Source organism: Phocoena sinus, chromosome 3, assembly GCF_008692025.1.
Source record: "Phocoena sinus isolate mPhoSin1 chromosome 3, mPhoSin1.pri, whole genome shotgun sequence".
Lineage (NCBI taxonomy): Eukaryota > Metazoa > Chordata > Mammalia > Artiodactyla > Phocoenidae > Phocoena > Phocoena sinus.
The window spans coordinates 27,836,608-27,855,062 of NC_045765.1; the positions used below are offsets into that span (position 1 = coordinate 27,836,608).

The 18,455-nt window shown below is 47.3% G+C and overlaps 1 protein-coding gene across 1 annotated transcript in view; it reads left to right on the forward strand.

The window, feature by feature from the left end:
- The window catches only part of SLIT3 (slit guidance ligand 3), a 612,652-nt gene that overhangs the window by 471,524 nt on the left and 122,673 nt on the right, over positions 1 to 18,455 (forward strand). Inside the window, exons 9-10 of the mRNA XM_032625797.1 lie at positions 7,457 to 7,598; positions 18,012 to 18,083. Of these exons, the coding sequence (XP_032481688.1) occupies positions 7,457 to 7,598; positions 18,012 to 18,083 (214 nt within the window). The remainder of the gene's footprint in view (positions 1 to 7,456; positions 7,599 to 18,011; positions 18,084 to 18,455) is intronic.

Consider the following 18,455-nt stretch of genomic DNA (forward strand, 5'->3'; position numbering starts at 1 on the left):
AGGTCAAAGAAATGGGCTATTTTCATGTACCGACCAACCTCCCTACCATGAGATGCAGCCCACTTCTGAGGGTGCAGGCCCTGCCTCACGGCAGAGCCCAGCGAGGCATCCGAATGAGGCGGTTTGGGACAGGCCTGATGGCCCTTGTTTAAAGCTGCAAAACCACCAGGGTCCCTCCTCATCCAAGCTATTCCTCCCATAACCCGCAGGAGGAGGACTTCAGTCAAGAAAGGAGGAGCATGGACATCTCTTTAAAAATAGAAGTCGTCTGCTCAGGAGAAAGAAAGACACGGGGCAGCAATTAAACCATCCCTATGCGTATTCATCACCAGTGGCCCCTGTTGAGGCAGCCTTAGAAAAACCTCCCTGCGCCCCTACACGGTATTGAAAAATTCACCCAACGCATGACTCCAGAGACAGGAAAGAGCTTTATCTCTCTCAGCCTGTGAGGGCCCTGCCTGCCCAAGTCCCTGATATCTGCCTTTGAATTAAATCTGGCTGTCTGGAGCCCAGCCTCTTCTCCCCAGAAGTCCGGCCTACTGGTTCCTTATCACCGCAGCTAACCCAGAAATTGCTAGTGGCGCACTCTGGCAAAATTCATCCCCTCTGTCAACGGTCCCCTTCAATCGAGGGCATTTATTTTCCTCTCCGCGGGAGACAGCTGGGCATTTTTCACAAGGGTGGGAGACTCTTATTTTATTTATTATTAACAGTTTTCTATGATATGCAACAGGACTGCTTGGTTTCCTTTAGCTCTTGCTGAAAGGATTTCTCTGTTAATTTTCCTTGTTTTAAGAGGAAGTTAGGGCCCTAGGACTAGAAGGGTCCCTCAGTGGACTTTATGAGTTCATACAGCAGATTGGAGAAAAGGTTCTGCTTTGGCCATGATTAGGCTCACGTGAGTTGCAAGTTGAATTTTTTTTTTCCATCCTTAGCTAAAGGGCTTATTTTGGAGTTTAAACTCTAGGATTTGTCTTCCGTGTGTCAATTTTCTGATCCCTTAATCTGAGAAAGTTTCTACCAGTTACAATTTGTAACTCAAGGGTAGTAGCTAAATATTTGACCTCTTGAGTCAGTTATCTCTTTCCTCTGAATATCTTTGAACCCATTGGTTTGTCCACCCATTTCACATGTATCTGTCCTTTGCCTTTGAATGTGAGATATATTTTCATGAAGATTAATCTTGTCTTCTAGTAATAAGGGGCCATGTCTTACATTTTTTTCCGGTGCCCCAATACCTAGAATAGTGCTGGATCCTAAGAGCCTCTCAACAAACTCTTCCTCAGTTATTATTAAAAATGAAATAGGTGTATCTCCTTGGAAACAAGAAACTTTCTACTTCTTTTTTTTTTTTTTAATTTGAGACTAGTTACTAGGTATAAAGTTAATTAAGGTGAGCCATGACTAGCCACCCATTTCCTTAGGAGGTTTTAATTAAAACACCATAATTGGACATTGAAGGAATGAGATTATTAGGTTTATTTAGCCATTCTCCAAATTATCATGCCTCTGGTATTTAAATCACGTTCATTTATATTCTCATCATAATTGCTCAAGTCCCATTGTCGTTGCAGTCTGTTGTTGGCTTTTGAAAGACCAGAGGCCAACAGGGATGCTTAATTTGAATACTGGAATTAATTTATTTCCACGGGCTCACGAGGCCAGTTGATTTTCCAACTCTCCACACTCTACTGGGTGAAGTCCTCTTTAAAGACAGAAAGAAACAACGGCTCTAATGCAAGAGTGTCCAGCCATCTCCAGGGTAGCTGACACAATACATGTCTCACCCCTGAGCCTCCTTTCCTGCTTCCTGAGATTCCAAGGCTTTGATGGTTTTCCACTTCATGGCAATAGAGAGGCATGGTGGGTGTCTTTCTGGCAGAGGAGATGGTAGAAGAGCCCTTCTATTATGGGAATAATAATAATGGATCTACGACAGGGGTTTTTTGAGGATCAAGTGAGGTGATATATACAAAGCACGCAATGCAGTGCATAAGAAACATCCTATAAACGTTAGCTACTATTATGAGAATGATGGTCATTATTAGATTGGCCACGACTGTGTCCACGGGCAGGTACACTCCTCTCTCAGGGCTTCTGTTTCCCCCACCATCTCCATGGCCCTCTCTGGGTCTGGAGCTCGGTGACCTCTGCCCCACTCATCTGGGCAGACAAGTTAGAGCCTTTGGCTTTCAGGGTGATGATCATTTCCATTTGCCAATGAGCAGAAGAACAAAGATGGGGTCAGAGCTGGGCAGTCATCATATCCCCGGTCACCTCTCCATCTTTCTTCTTTCTCAGACCCAGAGGGAGAATTGTGCAGTCAGCAGAGGGAGGATAATTGGTACAATGTCCATGCTGGTGACCACAGGCACTTGCCCTGTGAGAGGTCTAGCTGGGAACACGTTCCTGCCCTCTTGCTCGTTGACGGCCCCCTGGGCTGGGAAGCAGCTCCCTTGATGACCAGTAAGAGCGGGAAGGGCCAGCACCTCCGTTCCCCCCAAGCTCTGCTCTGCCCTCCCTCCAGACATCAGGCCACAGTCCAGGGAGTCTTAGGAGACATCTGAAGGGAGGCTGGGCATCTCAGCTACCTCCTTATTAGGCACAGAGGTGGCTTTGGCTCCAGATTGAAATTCCAGAGCTGCAGTGATTAAGGAAAGGTGAGATGGGCCCCCAGAAGAGAGACAGGTACTCGGCCCACATCCCCATCTCCCTACTCTGATCAGGACATCCTTCCACCCCAGGGCAGTAGCATTTTAGCACTGGGAATGGAAGAGTTCTGAGAGCAGAGAACCTGGGTGCTTATTTTATTTTATTTAATTTTTTTTGCGGTACGTGGGCCTCTCACTGTTGTGGCCTCTCCCGTTGCGGAGCACAGGCTCTGGACGCGCAGGCTCAGCGGCCATGGCTCACGGGCCCAGCCGCTCCATGGCATGTGGGATCTTCCCGGACCAGGGCACGAACCCGTGTCCCCTGCATCGGCAGGCGAACTCTCAACCACTGCACCACCAGGGAAGCCCCTGGGCACTTATTTTAAAATGAAGAAAGGAAGAACAAGCCCACATGCACTCCTAAGTTTATAAGAGAACGTCTTAGAAAGTACATGACAGGGGGTCTGCTTGCTGGTTCATCAGTGCGCTCTGATTTAAGGCCCTTGCTGTGCCAGGGAGAAGAGGCAGTGGTACCAGCCGGCAGGCTCCCTCGAGAACCATGAGGATATCTAGCCCCCCGAGAACGCATTATACAACAGGGACACACACGTCCATGCAGGTAGGCACACACCTAGAGAGACCCTTTCCATCAAGGAGACGCAGAGACTCCTTCTACCCCAATATAAAAACTCTGCTCGCGTTCCTCTCTTCTTCCTAGCTTGTAGTCATAGTATTTTCTGGGTAGAAAGGTAGGTGTTTCCTCGCTTTGTCCCCCTCGGAAATCTACTGTCTCCTGCGTCACTCTCTTTAGCCTCAATGTGTGTGGACAGGAAAGGCTGGGAGGGATGGATTTGCTGACAGAGGTCGACAGAGGACCTAGGACACCTGACCTGTGCAGGTGAGCTAGGCTCAGAGGGGGCCTCAGGGGACTGGACAGATGGCCTTTGCTGTGATAGAAAGACCTGAGCTTCAGTCATGAGAGTCCTGTCTACCCATTTCCACTCCGTTTCCCCACTCTGAGGCTGATGCTATGGACCAGTGCCCAGGGCACTCAGAACTCAGGGCACCTCCCCTCACGGTCCTTCCAGAAGAATCGTTCACCTCCGTAGCTTGGTGGCATTCAGTCCCCATGTCTCTAAGGCTTCTGGGGCAATTTCATTCATGTATTCATCCTCTCACTCACCCAAGGTGTGTTTATTGAGTGTTTTGTGCCAGGCCCTCTTTTAGGCACTGAGAATATAATAGTGAATAAGACAGAAAAGGTCACTGACCTTGTAGAATTTATATGCTAGTCTCACTCTGTCCAGAGACAGAAAGCAAAGGGGAAGGAGGACTCCCACCACACAGGACTCAGAGACCCAGAGGGAAATAGGCTTGGTTCCTCCAGCATTGATTAAGGGGGAATGTAGCCAGGGAAAACAAACTCATCTTTCAACCCCGGCTTAAACCTGAAGTGTTTTGTTTCAACCAGAGAGTAGCATCCTTGCCATGTGTGAATACCTAGCTGGGGAGCTGCCAGCCCGGGATGCTGACAGAGACTATAATTACTGTTGTTTCTCTCTGCGTAATAAAAGGTGTCGTTAGTGACCTGGTTAAGGAAGCTTTTCAAATCCTCTTTGGCCTTGACAACATCCTTTGCAATGTAGCACACCCTTTCTTCCAAATCAGAGCCACCCTGTGAAAGACACAGCTCGTTCCCAGAGGGACTCAAGGCTGCAGCCTGGGTCTGGTTGAAACAGAATTCATTTCAGCACAGAAGTCAGAAGGGGTACCTTTGAAGAAACTCCATTTCAGAACTTTCTGTTGCCCATGTGAGCCCTAAAACATAATGCCTTTCTTCCGCTCTTTTCTGACACACCCCATTAAGTAATATTTTGACAGATCAAAAGAGGGATGGCCTTCTGATACCCTGTGCCTCGGTGGATGGAAAGACAAGCGCTCAGGCTCAGGGCTCCATGGAGCCCCTGATGCTTCCCCTCCAGTAAGGTGCGGGATGTGGCACCGGAGCCCCTTGATGTTCAGGGCCAGGCGTGGCAGTTTTCTTTGGGGAGCACCATCTACACTTCAAAAGCCCTGACGCCTGCAGTCCTGGCGCTCCCAGCCTCCTTGAGAGGATGCAAGTGAGGGGACGCGAGCCCTGCCCACTGTAGATCCTCTTTGCCACCTGCAAAGAGATGCAGCAGAGGAGGGAAAGCTTGTAGGTGCCTTCTGATCCTTCTGCTTCCATTTTTCTGAAGAACAGCAGTCGATCTCTAGACCCAGAAAGGACTTCAGAAGTCACACAGTCCAAACTTCACCAAGATGGCAGCAGTAAAACTCGGGGGCAGGGGTACTGTGACTTGCCTGAGGTCTTGTAGACAATTCGTGGCAGAGCCATACCCATTATTAATAATAACAACAACAGGACTTCCCTGGTGGTCCAGTGGTTAAGGCTCCATGCTTCCACCACAGGGGGCGAGGAGGGTTCAATCCCTGGTCTGGGAAGTTCTGTGTTCCACATGGTGCAGCCAAAAAATAATGATAATAATAATAGCAACAAAAACAATAACAAATAACACAACTAAGCGCTAACTCTTTGCCAATGCCCCTTCTAAATATTGATATTTTACATGCATTAATTTCCTTTGCCTTAGCAATAAAGCCATGCTATGAAGTAAGTATTGTCGTTTTCCCCATTTTACAGGTAGGGAAAACTGAGGCACAGGGACATAAGGATGATAGGATAGAACCAGGGTTCAAATTGAGCCAGTGGGACTCCAGAGCCCACACTCTTGGCCACAACAGTCTCATTCCTGATCTGAGGTTCTTACAGGCTGGCTCTCTGGGGTTGTCATTTTCTCAGAAATGTAAAAACTTGCCCAGTTTGGAACAAAGCCAGCATCACCTCTCTCTCAGAGAATGTTCCACTTGGGAATTTTAATGTAAGTTGTCATCTCTCTGGCATTTTCCATGGTCTCTGTTAGATCCACTAGTGTGACACTGGAGAGTTTGAAGTCCTTGTACCCTAGACAAGAATATTTGCTCGAATGTTCCACTTAAGAGGATGTTTTTAAATTGTGTGTGTGTGTGTGTGTGTGTGTGTGTGTGTGTGTGTGTGTGTGTGTGAAAGTGAGGCCAAGGGAAGTAAGAATCTTTGGTCACTGGGTTGCACTTTCTGGCAAAGTAAATGTTCCAAATTAAGCCATAGGCATCGATTTGAGTCTTGCAGAAGGACCACCCCCAAGTATAGGGACTGTTGAACGTGGAGAGGGGAGCCTCTGCTTTAAGGCTCACTCACTGTCCAAACAAGGACTTGCCCCAGGCCCAGTCAGTCCTCTGATTCTACCACTGTAGCTAGACTCGCTCTGGCTTCCCAGCCTCAGCCTCTCCAGGGGCCAAACCAAAATCATCTTTGCCTACAGATATTTTCCATGCTTCACATTTAATCTCTCTCCAAGAGTCCCCAGCCAGACGGTCCATGTCTGAGCAGTGAGGATGTTTGCAGAGTTAGTCTGAGTTTGGTCTCAGCCCATGGCCCTTTGCTCAGGGAGGTGGATCTGGAAAGACATTGAAATCATCCCTGCTAGCTGGATCCCCAGGAATGGGATAAGGTCCTGAGAAGGCCATTGGGTTGAGTTTACCTTTTGGACCACAGTGTCCACAGTTGAAAGACTAACCACAGGTTTGCGATTCTTACCTTACTTTGAAGAAACAGTCATAGCTGTTATACAGTGTCTTTAAAATGTTTGAATTTACTTCTGTTAGCAATTTGGTGTGACCACCAGAGAAAGGGATTAAGATTCTTATGACTCTTTGAATCTTGAGTTAGTTTGCTATGTTTATCTTCATTCGGCTTTCTAAATAAGCTCCTTCCTTGCCATTTTCTTGGGTTTTTTACCACTTTGTGATAAATTCATATGGGTTCTCACCTCAAACAAAACTAAGACTCCGGGCTTCCCTGGTGGCACAGTGGTTGAGAGTCCGCCTGCCGATGCAGGGGACACGGGTTCGTGCCCCGGTCCGGGAAGATCCCACATGCCATGGAGCGGCTGGGCCCGTGAGCCATGGCCGCTGAGCCTGCGCGTCTGGAGCCTGGGCTCCGCAACGGGAGAGGCCACAGCAGTGAGAGGCCCACGTACTGCAAAAAAAACAAAAACAAGCAAACAAACAAAAAAAAACTAAGATTCCAAAATATGTAATAACTTATTCACTTTTTTTCTAATGAGATAAGTTTTATTTGCATGTTCTTTGGACATAAAAGCTGTTAGAAAAGGCCTTGGATGTCACTGTTGATGGCTCTGTTGACACTTGGGCAACATCAGTGCCCCAAGTGAGGAAATTCTGTCACCTTTTCTCTTCCCACTTGGTTTTGATAGTGATTTCCAGCCACTTGAGAAAGAAATGAAGGTGTGTCTACATGTAGTACCCAAGCCCCAGATAAAAGCCCAAAACCCTGGAATGTCATTCAGACATTGGACTCCCTGAAAAAGTAGTCCCAGTGTATGCTCTTTGCATACCAGTGGCATATTTTCATGTGTGATTGATTCTGAGAGCAACTCTGTCTCTGAAAGACTAAGGATGAGGGGATGACAGAGCAAGTGGAACAATCTAGAAATGGTCAGGTCAAGGGTAGACTCTCTCCTCTTGGCTGAATGTTTAGCCAGCGGCAGCTGTGTCTCCCAGCTGAGGGCCGATATTAGCTGGTGATGATTTTTCAGGTAGCTGGTCAGGTAATGCTGCCTCCTTGGGAAGCTGGTTAAGAGACACAGAAGCCCAGGCGGCTGCTGACACTGACATGAATTGACCATTGTGTTGTGATCCCACAGGCCCGCACTCAGAGCCTCCATCCTGCAATGCCAACTCCATCTCCTGCCCTTCAGCCTGCACTTGCAGTAATAACATCGTGGACTGTCGAGGGAAGGGCTTGATGGAGATCCCCGCCAACTTGCCAGAGGGCATCGTTGAAATGTAAGTGCCTGTCTGCCGCCCTCTGTCCCTGGCGAGTTCGCCTCTTGGTCTCAGCCAGTCCCCCACAGGCTGGCGGCATGCTGGGCTGTTAGAGCTGACTGTTGAAAGCACTCAGCAATCTCTTTGCTCTCTTTCCAGGCTTTCCCAGGTATGATAGCTCAGGGGTCAAGAGCATAGATTCTAGAGCACAGTCAGCAAATAACAGCCCATGGGCCAAGTATGTCCACCACCTATTTTTGTAAATAAAGTTTTATTGGAACACAGCCACACCCATTCATTTATGTATTGCCTATGGCTGTTCTTGTAGGGTATTACTGAATAGTTGTGACAAAGGAACTTACAGCCCACCAAGCCTAATATATCTTCTGTCTGGCCCTTTGCAGTAAAGGTTGGCCAGTCCCTGCCCTAGAGTCACCCCGGGATTATATCCTGGCTCTACCATGTACTAGCTGTTTGTGATTATGGGCAAAACAATTGCTCTCCCTCGTCTCTAGTATTCTCATTTATAGTAATGTGATAATTATAGTATTACTGAACGGGTCATTGTGAAAACTAAATGAAATACCACATGTAAAGCACTTAGTATAGCCCTTGACAGAAGGGCAAGCCTTCTATAAAATGGTGGTGGAGGAAGAAAGTATACAAATAATGAACTGATTTCACAGCTACTACTACTGAGCAAGAGACGGAGCTCTTAATCACTTCAAATCAGATTTTTGTCGTCTAGATGAGGCCTTTAGGTAATGAGACAAGATTGTGTGTGTCTATGTGTGTGCACAGGTATCCAAAACTCCAGTAAAATTTGTGTGTCCCCGTAGCTTAATCTTGTCCACTCTTCTCTCATATGTTAGAAAATGGCCAGTGTCTCATTCTGGATTGAGTAGAGGGTCAGTGAACATTGACCCGAAGGTCACTCTTTACATGACAATAACTGTTTTCATTTCTACCTTCATCTCTAGATGGCTTTATTAAACACGTGATTAGATGGAACCCCCCCAACCAGAAACATCGTTAGATAAAATCCCTCCAAATAAAAGATATTGTATACATTTCCCTCACCTCTCTGCTGCATCATCTCCTCTCCCTACTCTCCCTCCCCCTCCCCCTCCTCTCCTTCCTCCTCCTCCCTTTTCCCCTCCCCCCTTCCTCTTTCTCCTCTTATGCATGCCCTTCTGTTCCCAATGCATTCCAATAGATGACCCATTTGACCCTTTCATTCATTCATGCATTCAGTCAACAAACATCTATTGTGAGCCCACTGTGGTCCAATCATTGTTCTGTGCTTAGGGAGCAGCAGTGAACAAAACAGACCAAATTTCTGCCTTTATGGTGCTTGCATTCTAGTTGAGAGAACAGTGCAACAAACAATAAACAGAACAAAGTGAATTAAATTATTATGTTAGAAGATGGTAGGTTCGGTGGAGAAAAATAAAGAAGTGAGTGAGAGAAAAAGCAAGTGGATATCTGGAGGAGAGTATTGCAAATAGAGGGGACAGCATGCACAAAGGCCCTGAGGTAGGACTGTGCCTGGTATACCAGAAGGCCAGTGTGGCTGGAGTGGAGGAAACACAAAGAAGAGTGTCAGGGAATGAGGTCAGAGGAAGCACAAGGAAGAGTGTCAGGGAATGAGGTCAGAGGGGTAATGAGGGGCCGGATCATTTTAATGACTTTGGTTTCACCCTGATTGAGATGAGAAGAAACATATAACTTACAACAGGGGAGCCTTTGTTTCTTCTTTCTTCAGTTGCTTTGTCAGCTTTTCTCTGATTCCCTTTCAAACGTTCTTCCCCAGCCCCAGTGGACACAACCCATGCCTCCACACCCTTCCCACAGGCAGCAGCTAGTCAGCCACTTGTGTTCTTTTGGCCCTGAAATCCACACCTTCTGTACCTTCCTCCACCTTCACTCAGCCGTCAGTCTTCTTTTAGCAAAAACCAACAGTGAATTCCATTTGCGCTTTACTGTGACTCGCCTTCACTCCTTGTGGTCCCTTGCTCTAGCCTTGGAGAGCCCTTCCTTCCTGGGACTTCACTTAGACCTCACACCTGTCCCACCCGTCCCCACCCCCTGCCCTTCGTCCCCCATTTCACCCTACACCTGTCCCTCCTCTCTGCCTTTTCTGTACCGTTCCCCCATCTCTTTTTCTCCCTCCCTTGATCCACGCCCCCCTTCTTTCCCTCTCTGCACCCACAGTCTTCCCACCTTCCTCCCCAGCCCAGTCTCTTTCTCTACCCATTTAACCCTGTGCTCCTCATTACAAGAGCCATCCCCTCTATCCATGCCAGGGTAGGACTCTGGGCCTCCCAACAAGGGTGTCAAGACAGAATTCCTGCCAACATTCATCTCATTTCAGATTCCCATAGCACCTTCCTTTCTTTCTCTGCCCCGCCTTGTTCCTTTCCCCTTCCATCTGCCAGTTTTTATCTTTTCTCTTTGGCAACCACAGACCTTCCGCTGACCAGGTCTCAGACCACAGCCGTCCCCACGCCTGCCCTGATTCGGGAGCTCGGGCCTGCCCACCCGCCTCTCCCACTCTACATCCCTATACCTCCAGCCTGGGCCTCACGGGCACACAGCTCAGGTGTCTGGGGGAGAGAAATTACAGACGTCCCCACTGGAGATGCGACCCATGGAGGCCAGACCATACCTGGGCCATTGGGCTCACACCTGGACATTGAATTTTAAAAGGAACGTTGACAAGCTAGACTAGTTATTTCTGAAAGGCTGTCTGATTATTACTGAGTTTTTCCTTAAATGAGGTCAAGTAAGAAAAACAAGAACAGGGCTTCCCTGGTTGCGCAGGGGTTGAGAGTTCGCCTGCCGATGCAGGGGACACGGGTTCGTGCCCTGGTCCGGGAGGATCCCACATGCTGCGGAGCGGCTGGGACCGTGGGCCATGGCCACTGAGCCTGCGCGTCCGGAGCCTGTGCTCCGCAACGGGAGAGGCCACAGCAGTGAGAGGCCCGTGTACCTAAAAAAAAAAAAAAAAAAAAAAAAAGAATAACAAGAACAATGTGATATTTTTGCATTGAGCAAAAATATTCCATTTCAAGAAGTATCCTTTAAATTTCTAGACTTCCTTACTCTGTTATCATTGTTGTTAAAAATACTCTTCGTTTTATAAAATGATGGCCACTGAAGGATGAGTATGTGTGTGTAATATAAATATGTGTTTAATCATATGTGTAATTATTATTATATAATTATAAATATAAGTCTATATATAAATGTTATGTATAATAGACATACAGAGATTGCCTTAATTGACAAAATAAGAGGTCTGTAACCACCTAGCCTATGAAATCTAGAAGTCTGGGAACGGCCAACCTAGCTAGAGTACTTCTAAAAATAAGCAGCCACAAACAACAAGCACGGTCTTAAGAGTGTAGACCGTGAATTCAGGCAGACCCACATTTTAGCTCTGCCCTGCCTTTCAGCCATTGGCAAATAACGTTTCTGAGTCTTGGTTTACTCAACTGAGAAATTCAGAGGCTAGTGGTACCGTCTCAATGGTTTGTGTGAAAGTGAAATGAATATGTGCTATCAGCTGCTTAGTATTGGGTCTGGCACATAGGATATACTACGTTAGCAGCGACTGGTATTATTTTACTACAACTGCGGCTACTACTACCACCACTTTTATATAAGGCATGGTGAGAAAGGTTGGAAACCACATCACGGGAGCTGAAGCTACCTGCGTAAGATCCCTCCATAAAGCTCCGTCAGTTCTTTGAAGATTATGGTTGAGAGAACAGGTTCAAGAATTAGGCTAGACACTTGCATTGTGAATTGAGCCTGGCAATAGCTCATGTTCATGCAAATGTATGCAGACATGGAAATAAGGCTGCCCCTGCTGACCGGGCACACACGACCCGCCAGACAGATTGCCTAGAACTTCTCTTGCTGTGTTTGCCTCATTCTCCTCTGTGATAAAATAAAGCTGAGGCATTAAAGCAGATGAGGCAAGATTCTCTGGTTATATACTGGGAGAGGTGACGTGTAAGAGAGACCTTTGCAGAGGAAACCTGTTTGTTCCTTAAGGCAATGAAGCTCGTGCCTGGGGATCTGTGTGTTGGCCTAAAAGTCTTTTTTTTTTTTTCAGTACGCGGGCATCTCACTATTGTGGCCTCTCCCGTTGCGGAGCACAGGCTCCGGACGCGCAGGCTCAGTGGCCATGGCTCACGGGCCTAGCCGCTCCGCAGCATGTGGGATCTTCCCGGACAGGGGCACGAACCCGTGTCCCCTGCATCGGCAGGCGAACTCTCAACCACTGCGCCACCAGGGAAGCCCCTCCTAAAAGTCTTTTGAGCAGTTAAAGTTCATCCTCTTATCAATGAGAGAAGACCAGCAGGTGGGGGAGGTTGAAAGATGAGAAAGAGGGAGCAGAGAGTAGAAACTGTAGTATGCACCCCAAGATGCACAGGAAGTGTCTGATTTATCATCCTAAAGACATCTGAACATGACTTCTCTTTTTACCATCAAGAATTCCACCTCATGTCCATAGCCACCTATATAACCCAGATTTCTCCTTCTCTTTAGCGTCGGTTTGCACCACATCTGGTTCTCTGTTCCCTATATGTGCAATCCTTAGCTGGCAGTGATGCTCTTGAACCTTGGGAGGGGTTCTACACTCCCCAACATTCAGGGGAAGGAAGGTCTATCTCTCATGCAAAGCAATCTGGCAGACTCTTTTAGATTTTTTTCAAAGCCAAAGCAGCTCCGAGAAGTGTGCACTGGTCTCCCTGAATAGCAGAGCCAATTCCTCTAAAAACAGCTTTCTTCCAGAGAACCCACAGTGAGACAGTTCACTGCAGATTTTCCTCAAAACTGAGCTCCCACCAACAGCACTGTTCTTGCTGCTCCGTGTCGTTTCTCTGAACCCGCTCCAGCCTCTAGCAGGGATAGATTCTGGGAAGAGCCAGAGGCCCACACGTTCTTCTGTTCTGTGGTCTTCATTCCACCCTCCTGGCCTCAGGACTCGAGAGGGGCCATCTGTACCTAGAACCTCATCTTCATCTCTGTCCCATCTTCTTCCATTTTTGCTCTATACCTCCACATAGTGTCATCCCGAGTCTCATGCCCTTGGCTAGAACAGGTAAATTTAGTTGCCAGAGAAAGGTTGTGGATGGACTTAAACGTCAAATCATAAATCAGAAGCATCTAGGGGAAAAGGTAGCCCCATTTTCCACCTAGCCTCACTTCAACCCCATTGTTTATCTGGGGTGAGGAGATAAACAATGGTTTATCTGCTAAACAAAGCAAATATGCCCCCGTCATACTGGTCACCAGGGACATTTTTAAAAAGAGAGAAAAGTTTAAAAAAAAAGCAGCCAGCAGAGCAAAAGGGCTGGAGGGCTCTGGAAATCATCAACATCCGGGATTCTTTTCCTTTTTTTAAAAAATTGAAGTATAGTTGACTTACAATATTGTGTTAATTTCTGCTGTACAGCAAAGTGACTCAGTTTTACACACATATACATTCTTTTTTTTATATTCTTTTCCATTATGGTTTATCCCAGGATATTGAATATCGTTCCCTGTGCTATACAGTAGGACCTTGTTTTTTATCCATTCTAAATGTAATAGTTTGCATTTACCGACCCCAAATTCCCAGTCCATCCCTCTCCCTCCCCCACCTCTCCCTTGGCAGCCACAAGTCCGTTCTGTATGTCTGTGAGTCTGTTTCTGACCTGTGGATAGGTTCACGTGTGCCATATTTTAGATTTCTCATGTAAGTGATATCATATGGTATTTGTCCTTCTCTTCCTGACTTATTTCACTTAGTGTGATAATCTCTAGCTGCAGCCACATTGCTGCAAATAGCATTATTTTGTTCTTTTTTTATGGCTGAGTAATATTCCATTGTATATACATACCACATCTTCTTCTGAGGACGTGAGGTTTCTGGGGGGCTGCCATGTGGAAGGAGGGGGGATGGGGTGGGTTGGGGGCAGGTGGGATAAAGGTGAAGCTGATCAGGTAGCAGAATAATTAAGAACAGAGCCTTGTGGTAGATAGTCCTGGGTTTGGATCCCGGTTCTGCCTCTTTGGGTACCTTTCTTAACATCTCATGTTTCACTTAGTTCCCATCTTTGCAAAATGGGGCTCATCGTCCCTACTAGAGATTCTCCATGAAGATTAAATAATATAACCTAATTGCATAGAAAGTTAGCACAACGTTTGAAAGCTCCTAAGTGGAATCTGAAAGGAAAAAGCTTGTGCACATGTCACATATGTGACATGATAGAATGCTTTAGTCTCAAGTTCTCATTTTTTTCTAAGTTGATGACAAAGATTTCTCTGCTGGAGGCATCTGAGAATATGCATATAATAAGAAGAGCAAATCTGGCTCTGTGTCTGCACCTCTGTTTTCTGTAGGCAATGCCAGGTGCTCTGCAAAGCTGGTTAGGCATGACTCATGTCACATATGCCCACATGCCTCAGCTCTGTTGTTATTGTATTAGTGATACTACTTGCTTTGTAGTATTGTTGAAGGAATAAAATGAGCCAGTGTGTGAAGAGCACGGTGTCTGATATATAGAAAGCCCTCAATAAATGGTAGATGTCCACCATTATTGCAACCAATATTCGAATCCAGCTCCAGAAACTCTTTATCAGGTGACTTGCTGCCATGGCCCTGCACTAGCTATGCCCCTGCCAGTCCCTCTGGCATCACGTTGACTTATGTATTGCTAGAAATATATTGTGTTCAGTCGCGTGTTTGCGAATGACAGATCATTAAGGAAGCACTGAAGAACTAGGGCAAATCAATACAGAACGCAAATGGCTGAAACCCCCATCAGATGTTCGCATTGTTTCTGCCAGTGCCGGAAGACGTTTGAATTGTATGTTTGTTTTTATGCTAGTTCTATTAAATCAGTTTGCAGCCTGAAGAATGTTTGCCAAAGAAAGACACATGTGCCAGTTAAGAGAGACCAAAGACAGCCGCTGGCTTCAGACACATCCCTAAATGTGACAGTTTTTGCTGATGCTAAAGCTGCTTTTTGTCCTTCACACTGAATTCTTGTCACTGGGAGTATGGATCTTTGCATGCTTGTTCCAAGCCATGTAAAACCCACCAGAGGCTGCTGCTGTGTAGAGCCTGTGTGTATGCCCACACACGTGCGTGTGCACACACACCCCAGACTTCCTTCCTTGACCGAGGGGCAGTTTTCTTGAGGATAAGTGGGCAATGACTAAAGGAATAGAGGTGCCTCCACAGCAAACGGTATTCAGCGAAGCTCAGTGACTGAGACTGCAGGCTTTCCAATTGGATGAACTTGAGTTTGAGTCCCGGCTATAGCTCTTCCTGGCTTTGTGAATATGGACAAGTGACTTACTTAACATCTCTGAGCCTCGGTGTTCTCATGTTTAAAGTGGGAGTAGTGATAACAAACAGGGTCTGCCTCAGAGAGGTGTCAATACTAAGTTAGATGTACGGTGCAAAGCTCTTAGTCTGATGCCTGACTTACAAGTACAAGCTGATACATAGTAGCTCTTACTGTTATTATCCTCACCCTTGCCTTAACTTTACATCTGAAGTACACTGACAAGCTCTAATGCCCCCTGGGGCAAGGCTAACCCACATCATGTCCTGGCCTTGGCACCCTGTAAGGGTGTTGCATGTCCAGCGGGTACCCACAGCAGCATAAGAGGCAGAGAGACTGCAGAAATAAAGACCATCCCCAGAGTGTGCAAGGGTAGAGCGTACAGGATACACAGCAACGTCCCTGCCAGGGTTAACAGGCTAAGATGGGAATTCTTTGTTCTTTGTTCAAAGCCACACCTTTGCACTCTATTTGCATATTTTATACATATATTGTTATATATGTGTGTGTGTGTGTGTGTGTGTGTGTGTGTGTGTGTGTGTGTGTATACACACACATGCATCTATATTCCATCTTCCCTCAACTCCTACAGCCTTTTTACAACATACCTACTTCTGCAGAGACTGCATGATGTCTCAGAATGAGTACCGGGGTCTTCACCCCTTAAACTTTTCTGGGACTTTGGGAAAGCTATTTTAGTATATGGACTTCACTTTCTCTGTTTTCAAAAAATAGAGAAGGCAGTGCATCCAATGGACAAAGAGAAAGATGCCAGTTCCGCCACTTATTAGCTCTGGCACTTCAGATAGGCTCTTTGATCCATGTAGGTTTTATTTTCCTCGTCCACAAAGTAGGGCCAACACAGCTTGCCTCAGAAGTGTAAGGATTCACAGAGATAATAGACCTAAACCAACTCGATTCCATAAAGGACAACTCTTCTTGTTATGTTAGCAACAAAATCTGGCTCTGTGATGGACCGTCTTGGGCTGGTCTCTATCACCAGATTATTAAACTCCTTGGGGATAGGTATCACATCCTACTCACTGTTTCATCCTTCCCGTAGCTCTTGCACCCATTGCTAAAGTGGACGTTATGCATTATGAACTGCACGGTCAGCCAGCTGACCTGACTAGCTTGGGCTCTTGGCCTGCAGCTGGGAGCAGTGCAGAAACTGAGGGGATTGCCATCGTTACAGACAGTGGCTCTCTCCAGAGGCATCCTCCAGCCGCAATCCCCCTGCCAAAATGGCAGGTGAACCCCAGGATTCCTGGAGAGCATTTGCCACCCGACTGGCAGCCCCAGAGGTTCACAGAGCTGCTGCCTTGGCTGAGAAATCCCTGAACTCTGCTCAGCTGGAAAATGAGAATGTCCTTGGAACTTCTCAGTCAAGGCAGCCTTCCCCGGGTCTGCTGCCTCTGTGGGTGGCTATATCCAGGAGCCCGCAGCCTCTGCGACCTTGTGGCGTGCTTTTTTGGCTCACCACAGGCCAAGCAGGCCGCTGTCCAGCCAGCCTATGCCCACGTGCTCGACAGAGCACACTCCCCGGCCCCTCCGGCCCCAAAGAGGCTCTCTTAATAGGCAGCCTCATTTGTAGACTCGATTCATCTGGCAGCCAAGAATGATCTGTCCTGATGCTCCCTCTCTCCTCTCACCCACCCTTCCTCTTTCTCCACCCCCCTCACCCCCTTCCTTCGGCCTGGAGAGTGATTTGTCTGTGTTATGGGTAGGCCTGACAAACCATTCCACATTAGCAGCTGAGATGTTGTTTGAAATGGGAAAATTGCTGGCAAACTGCTCCATTAGTGGTTCCAGTAACAAATACTCTCTTTCCCCCAATGAAGATGAGATTGCAGAGGCACAAATTAATACAACTGTCTCCCCTCTTCTGCAGCAGGGATTACTCTTCAAGATGAATGGGTTCATCCCAGCCAGAAGTGTGCATCCTCTAGATGGAGCCTCCAAGGGAGCCAGTTCCTCCCATGTCTGCCTTGTGCTCCCCTCAGCCCTCCCCTTGCACACACACACACACCATACACACACACTTTTTTGTGTCTTCCCAGCAGAGGGTTTGGGGATCATCCATGCCAAATGAGGAGGTGATGAAAAGATCCACACCTCGGAGAGACGGGAGATGTGGACCAGGCCACCATTCATCACCTCTAATGGAGGACCCCGCCTTCCGCTCATGCCTGTTTCCCACCACACCTGTTCTTGGCGACGGGAAGTCATTTGATAGATGAAAGAATGAAGAATGAAAAGGCTTCCTCACTCCCCATGCTGCTTCTCTTCCAAGGAAGCCCTGGGCCCTGGGCCTGCAGCATCTCTTGTTCTTTCCAGAGTAATAGGAGAGAGAGCAATTCAGCAAAGTCCGTAAGGCCATAAAGCTACAGATTGTAGCAGCAACCCCGGGGAGTGATCCATTCGGGGCCCCTGGGGCCCTCAGGATATCAGGGAGCCAGTTTGATGAATGTCAGGCTGGGACCCTAGAGACTTGAAGGCTATTTCTTCATCATATTAGAACAGCCGATTGAAAAACCCAGAAACAAATACTGAATCGTTAGGTTGTACACCTGAAACTAAAGGTATATGTCAATTATACCTCCATTAAAAAAAAGGAAAAGCCCAGAAATGCAGTCTCTGCCTGTACTGCACCCCAGCAGCAGGATGGTGGAGGTTTTCACTGAATGGTGACATGCTTCCAGAACAGGTGGGCATTGCTATCTGTCCATCTGTCTTTACTCTTCCTTCTCTTTATCCCTTTGACTTTTTCAGCATTCTGGTTACTTCCTACGGCATTTTCTGAAGATGACAGCTACCTCCCAAAGACAACTTAACGTAAACGAGAACCAAACATGCTCAAGGAGAAGACATCTTTTCTAGCTTTCTCCCAGGGGTATCAGACCCTGAGCTGGCTGCCCCACACACCAGAACCCCAGTCTCTGGCTTTCGGACGGTGTTTACCAAGTCTCCCTCCTCTAAGAATGTATGCCACGTGATGGGAGAGACCGTCCTGTCCTCAAGGCCCCCGGCAACCATGTGTTGATGGGTGGATGGTTAATCGACTCTTTTCTGCTCTGTTTCTCAGACGTCTGGAACAGAACTCCATCAAATCCATCCCTGCCGGAGCCTTCACCCAATACAAGAAACTGAAGCGAATGTGAGTCTCCCCTGGAGAGAAATGGGCCCAAATGCTTTCAGTTCGGGGGGTACTATGTGTAGTGGGCAGCCTGCCCAGATGAAAGGCTACGTCACAATCCTCAGGAGAGTGCAGTGTCAGACCTGGAATGGCTCCCAAGACGGGGAGGTGAGCCCAGGGTGCTGCATTCAGATGGGGCGGTGTATGGGTTTAGGCACCTCAGATCTAAGGGCGACTCCAACTAGAGTGAAGTAAAATTATCTGGGTGGGAGGTGGGGCTGTGTCAGCCTAAAACAATCCCATCTCACCATTTGATTGTCCCCTGGTTTGGGGGATGCGGACCTCAAGTAGGAGCTTCAGTAGAGATGTGGCCGTTTCCCTATATCATCCTAC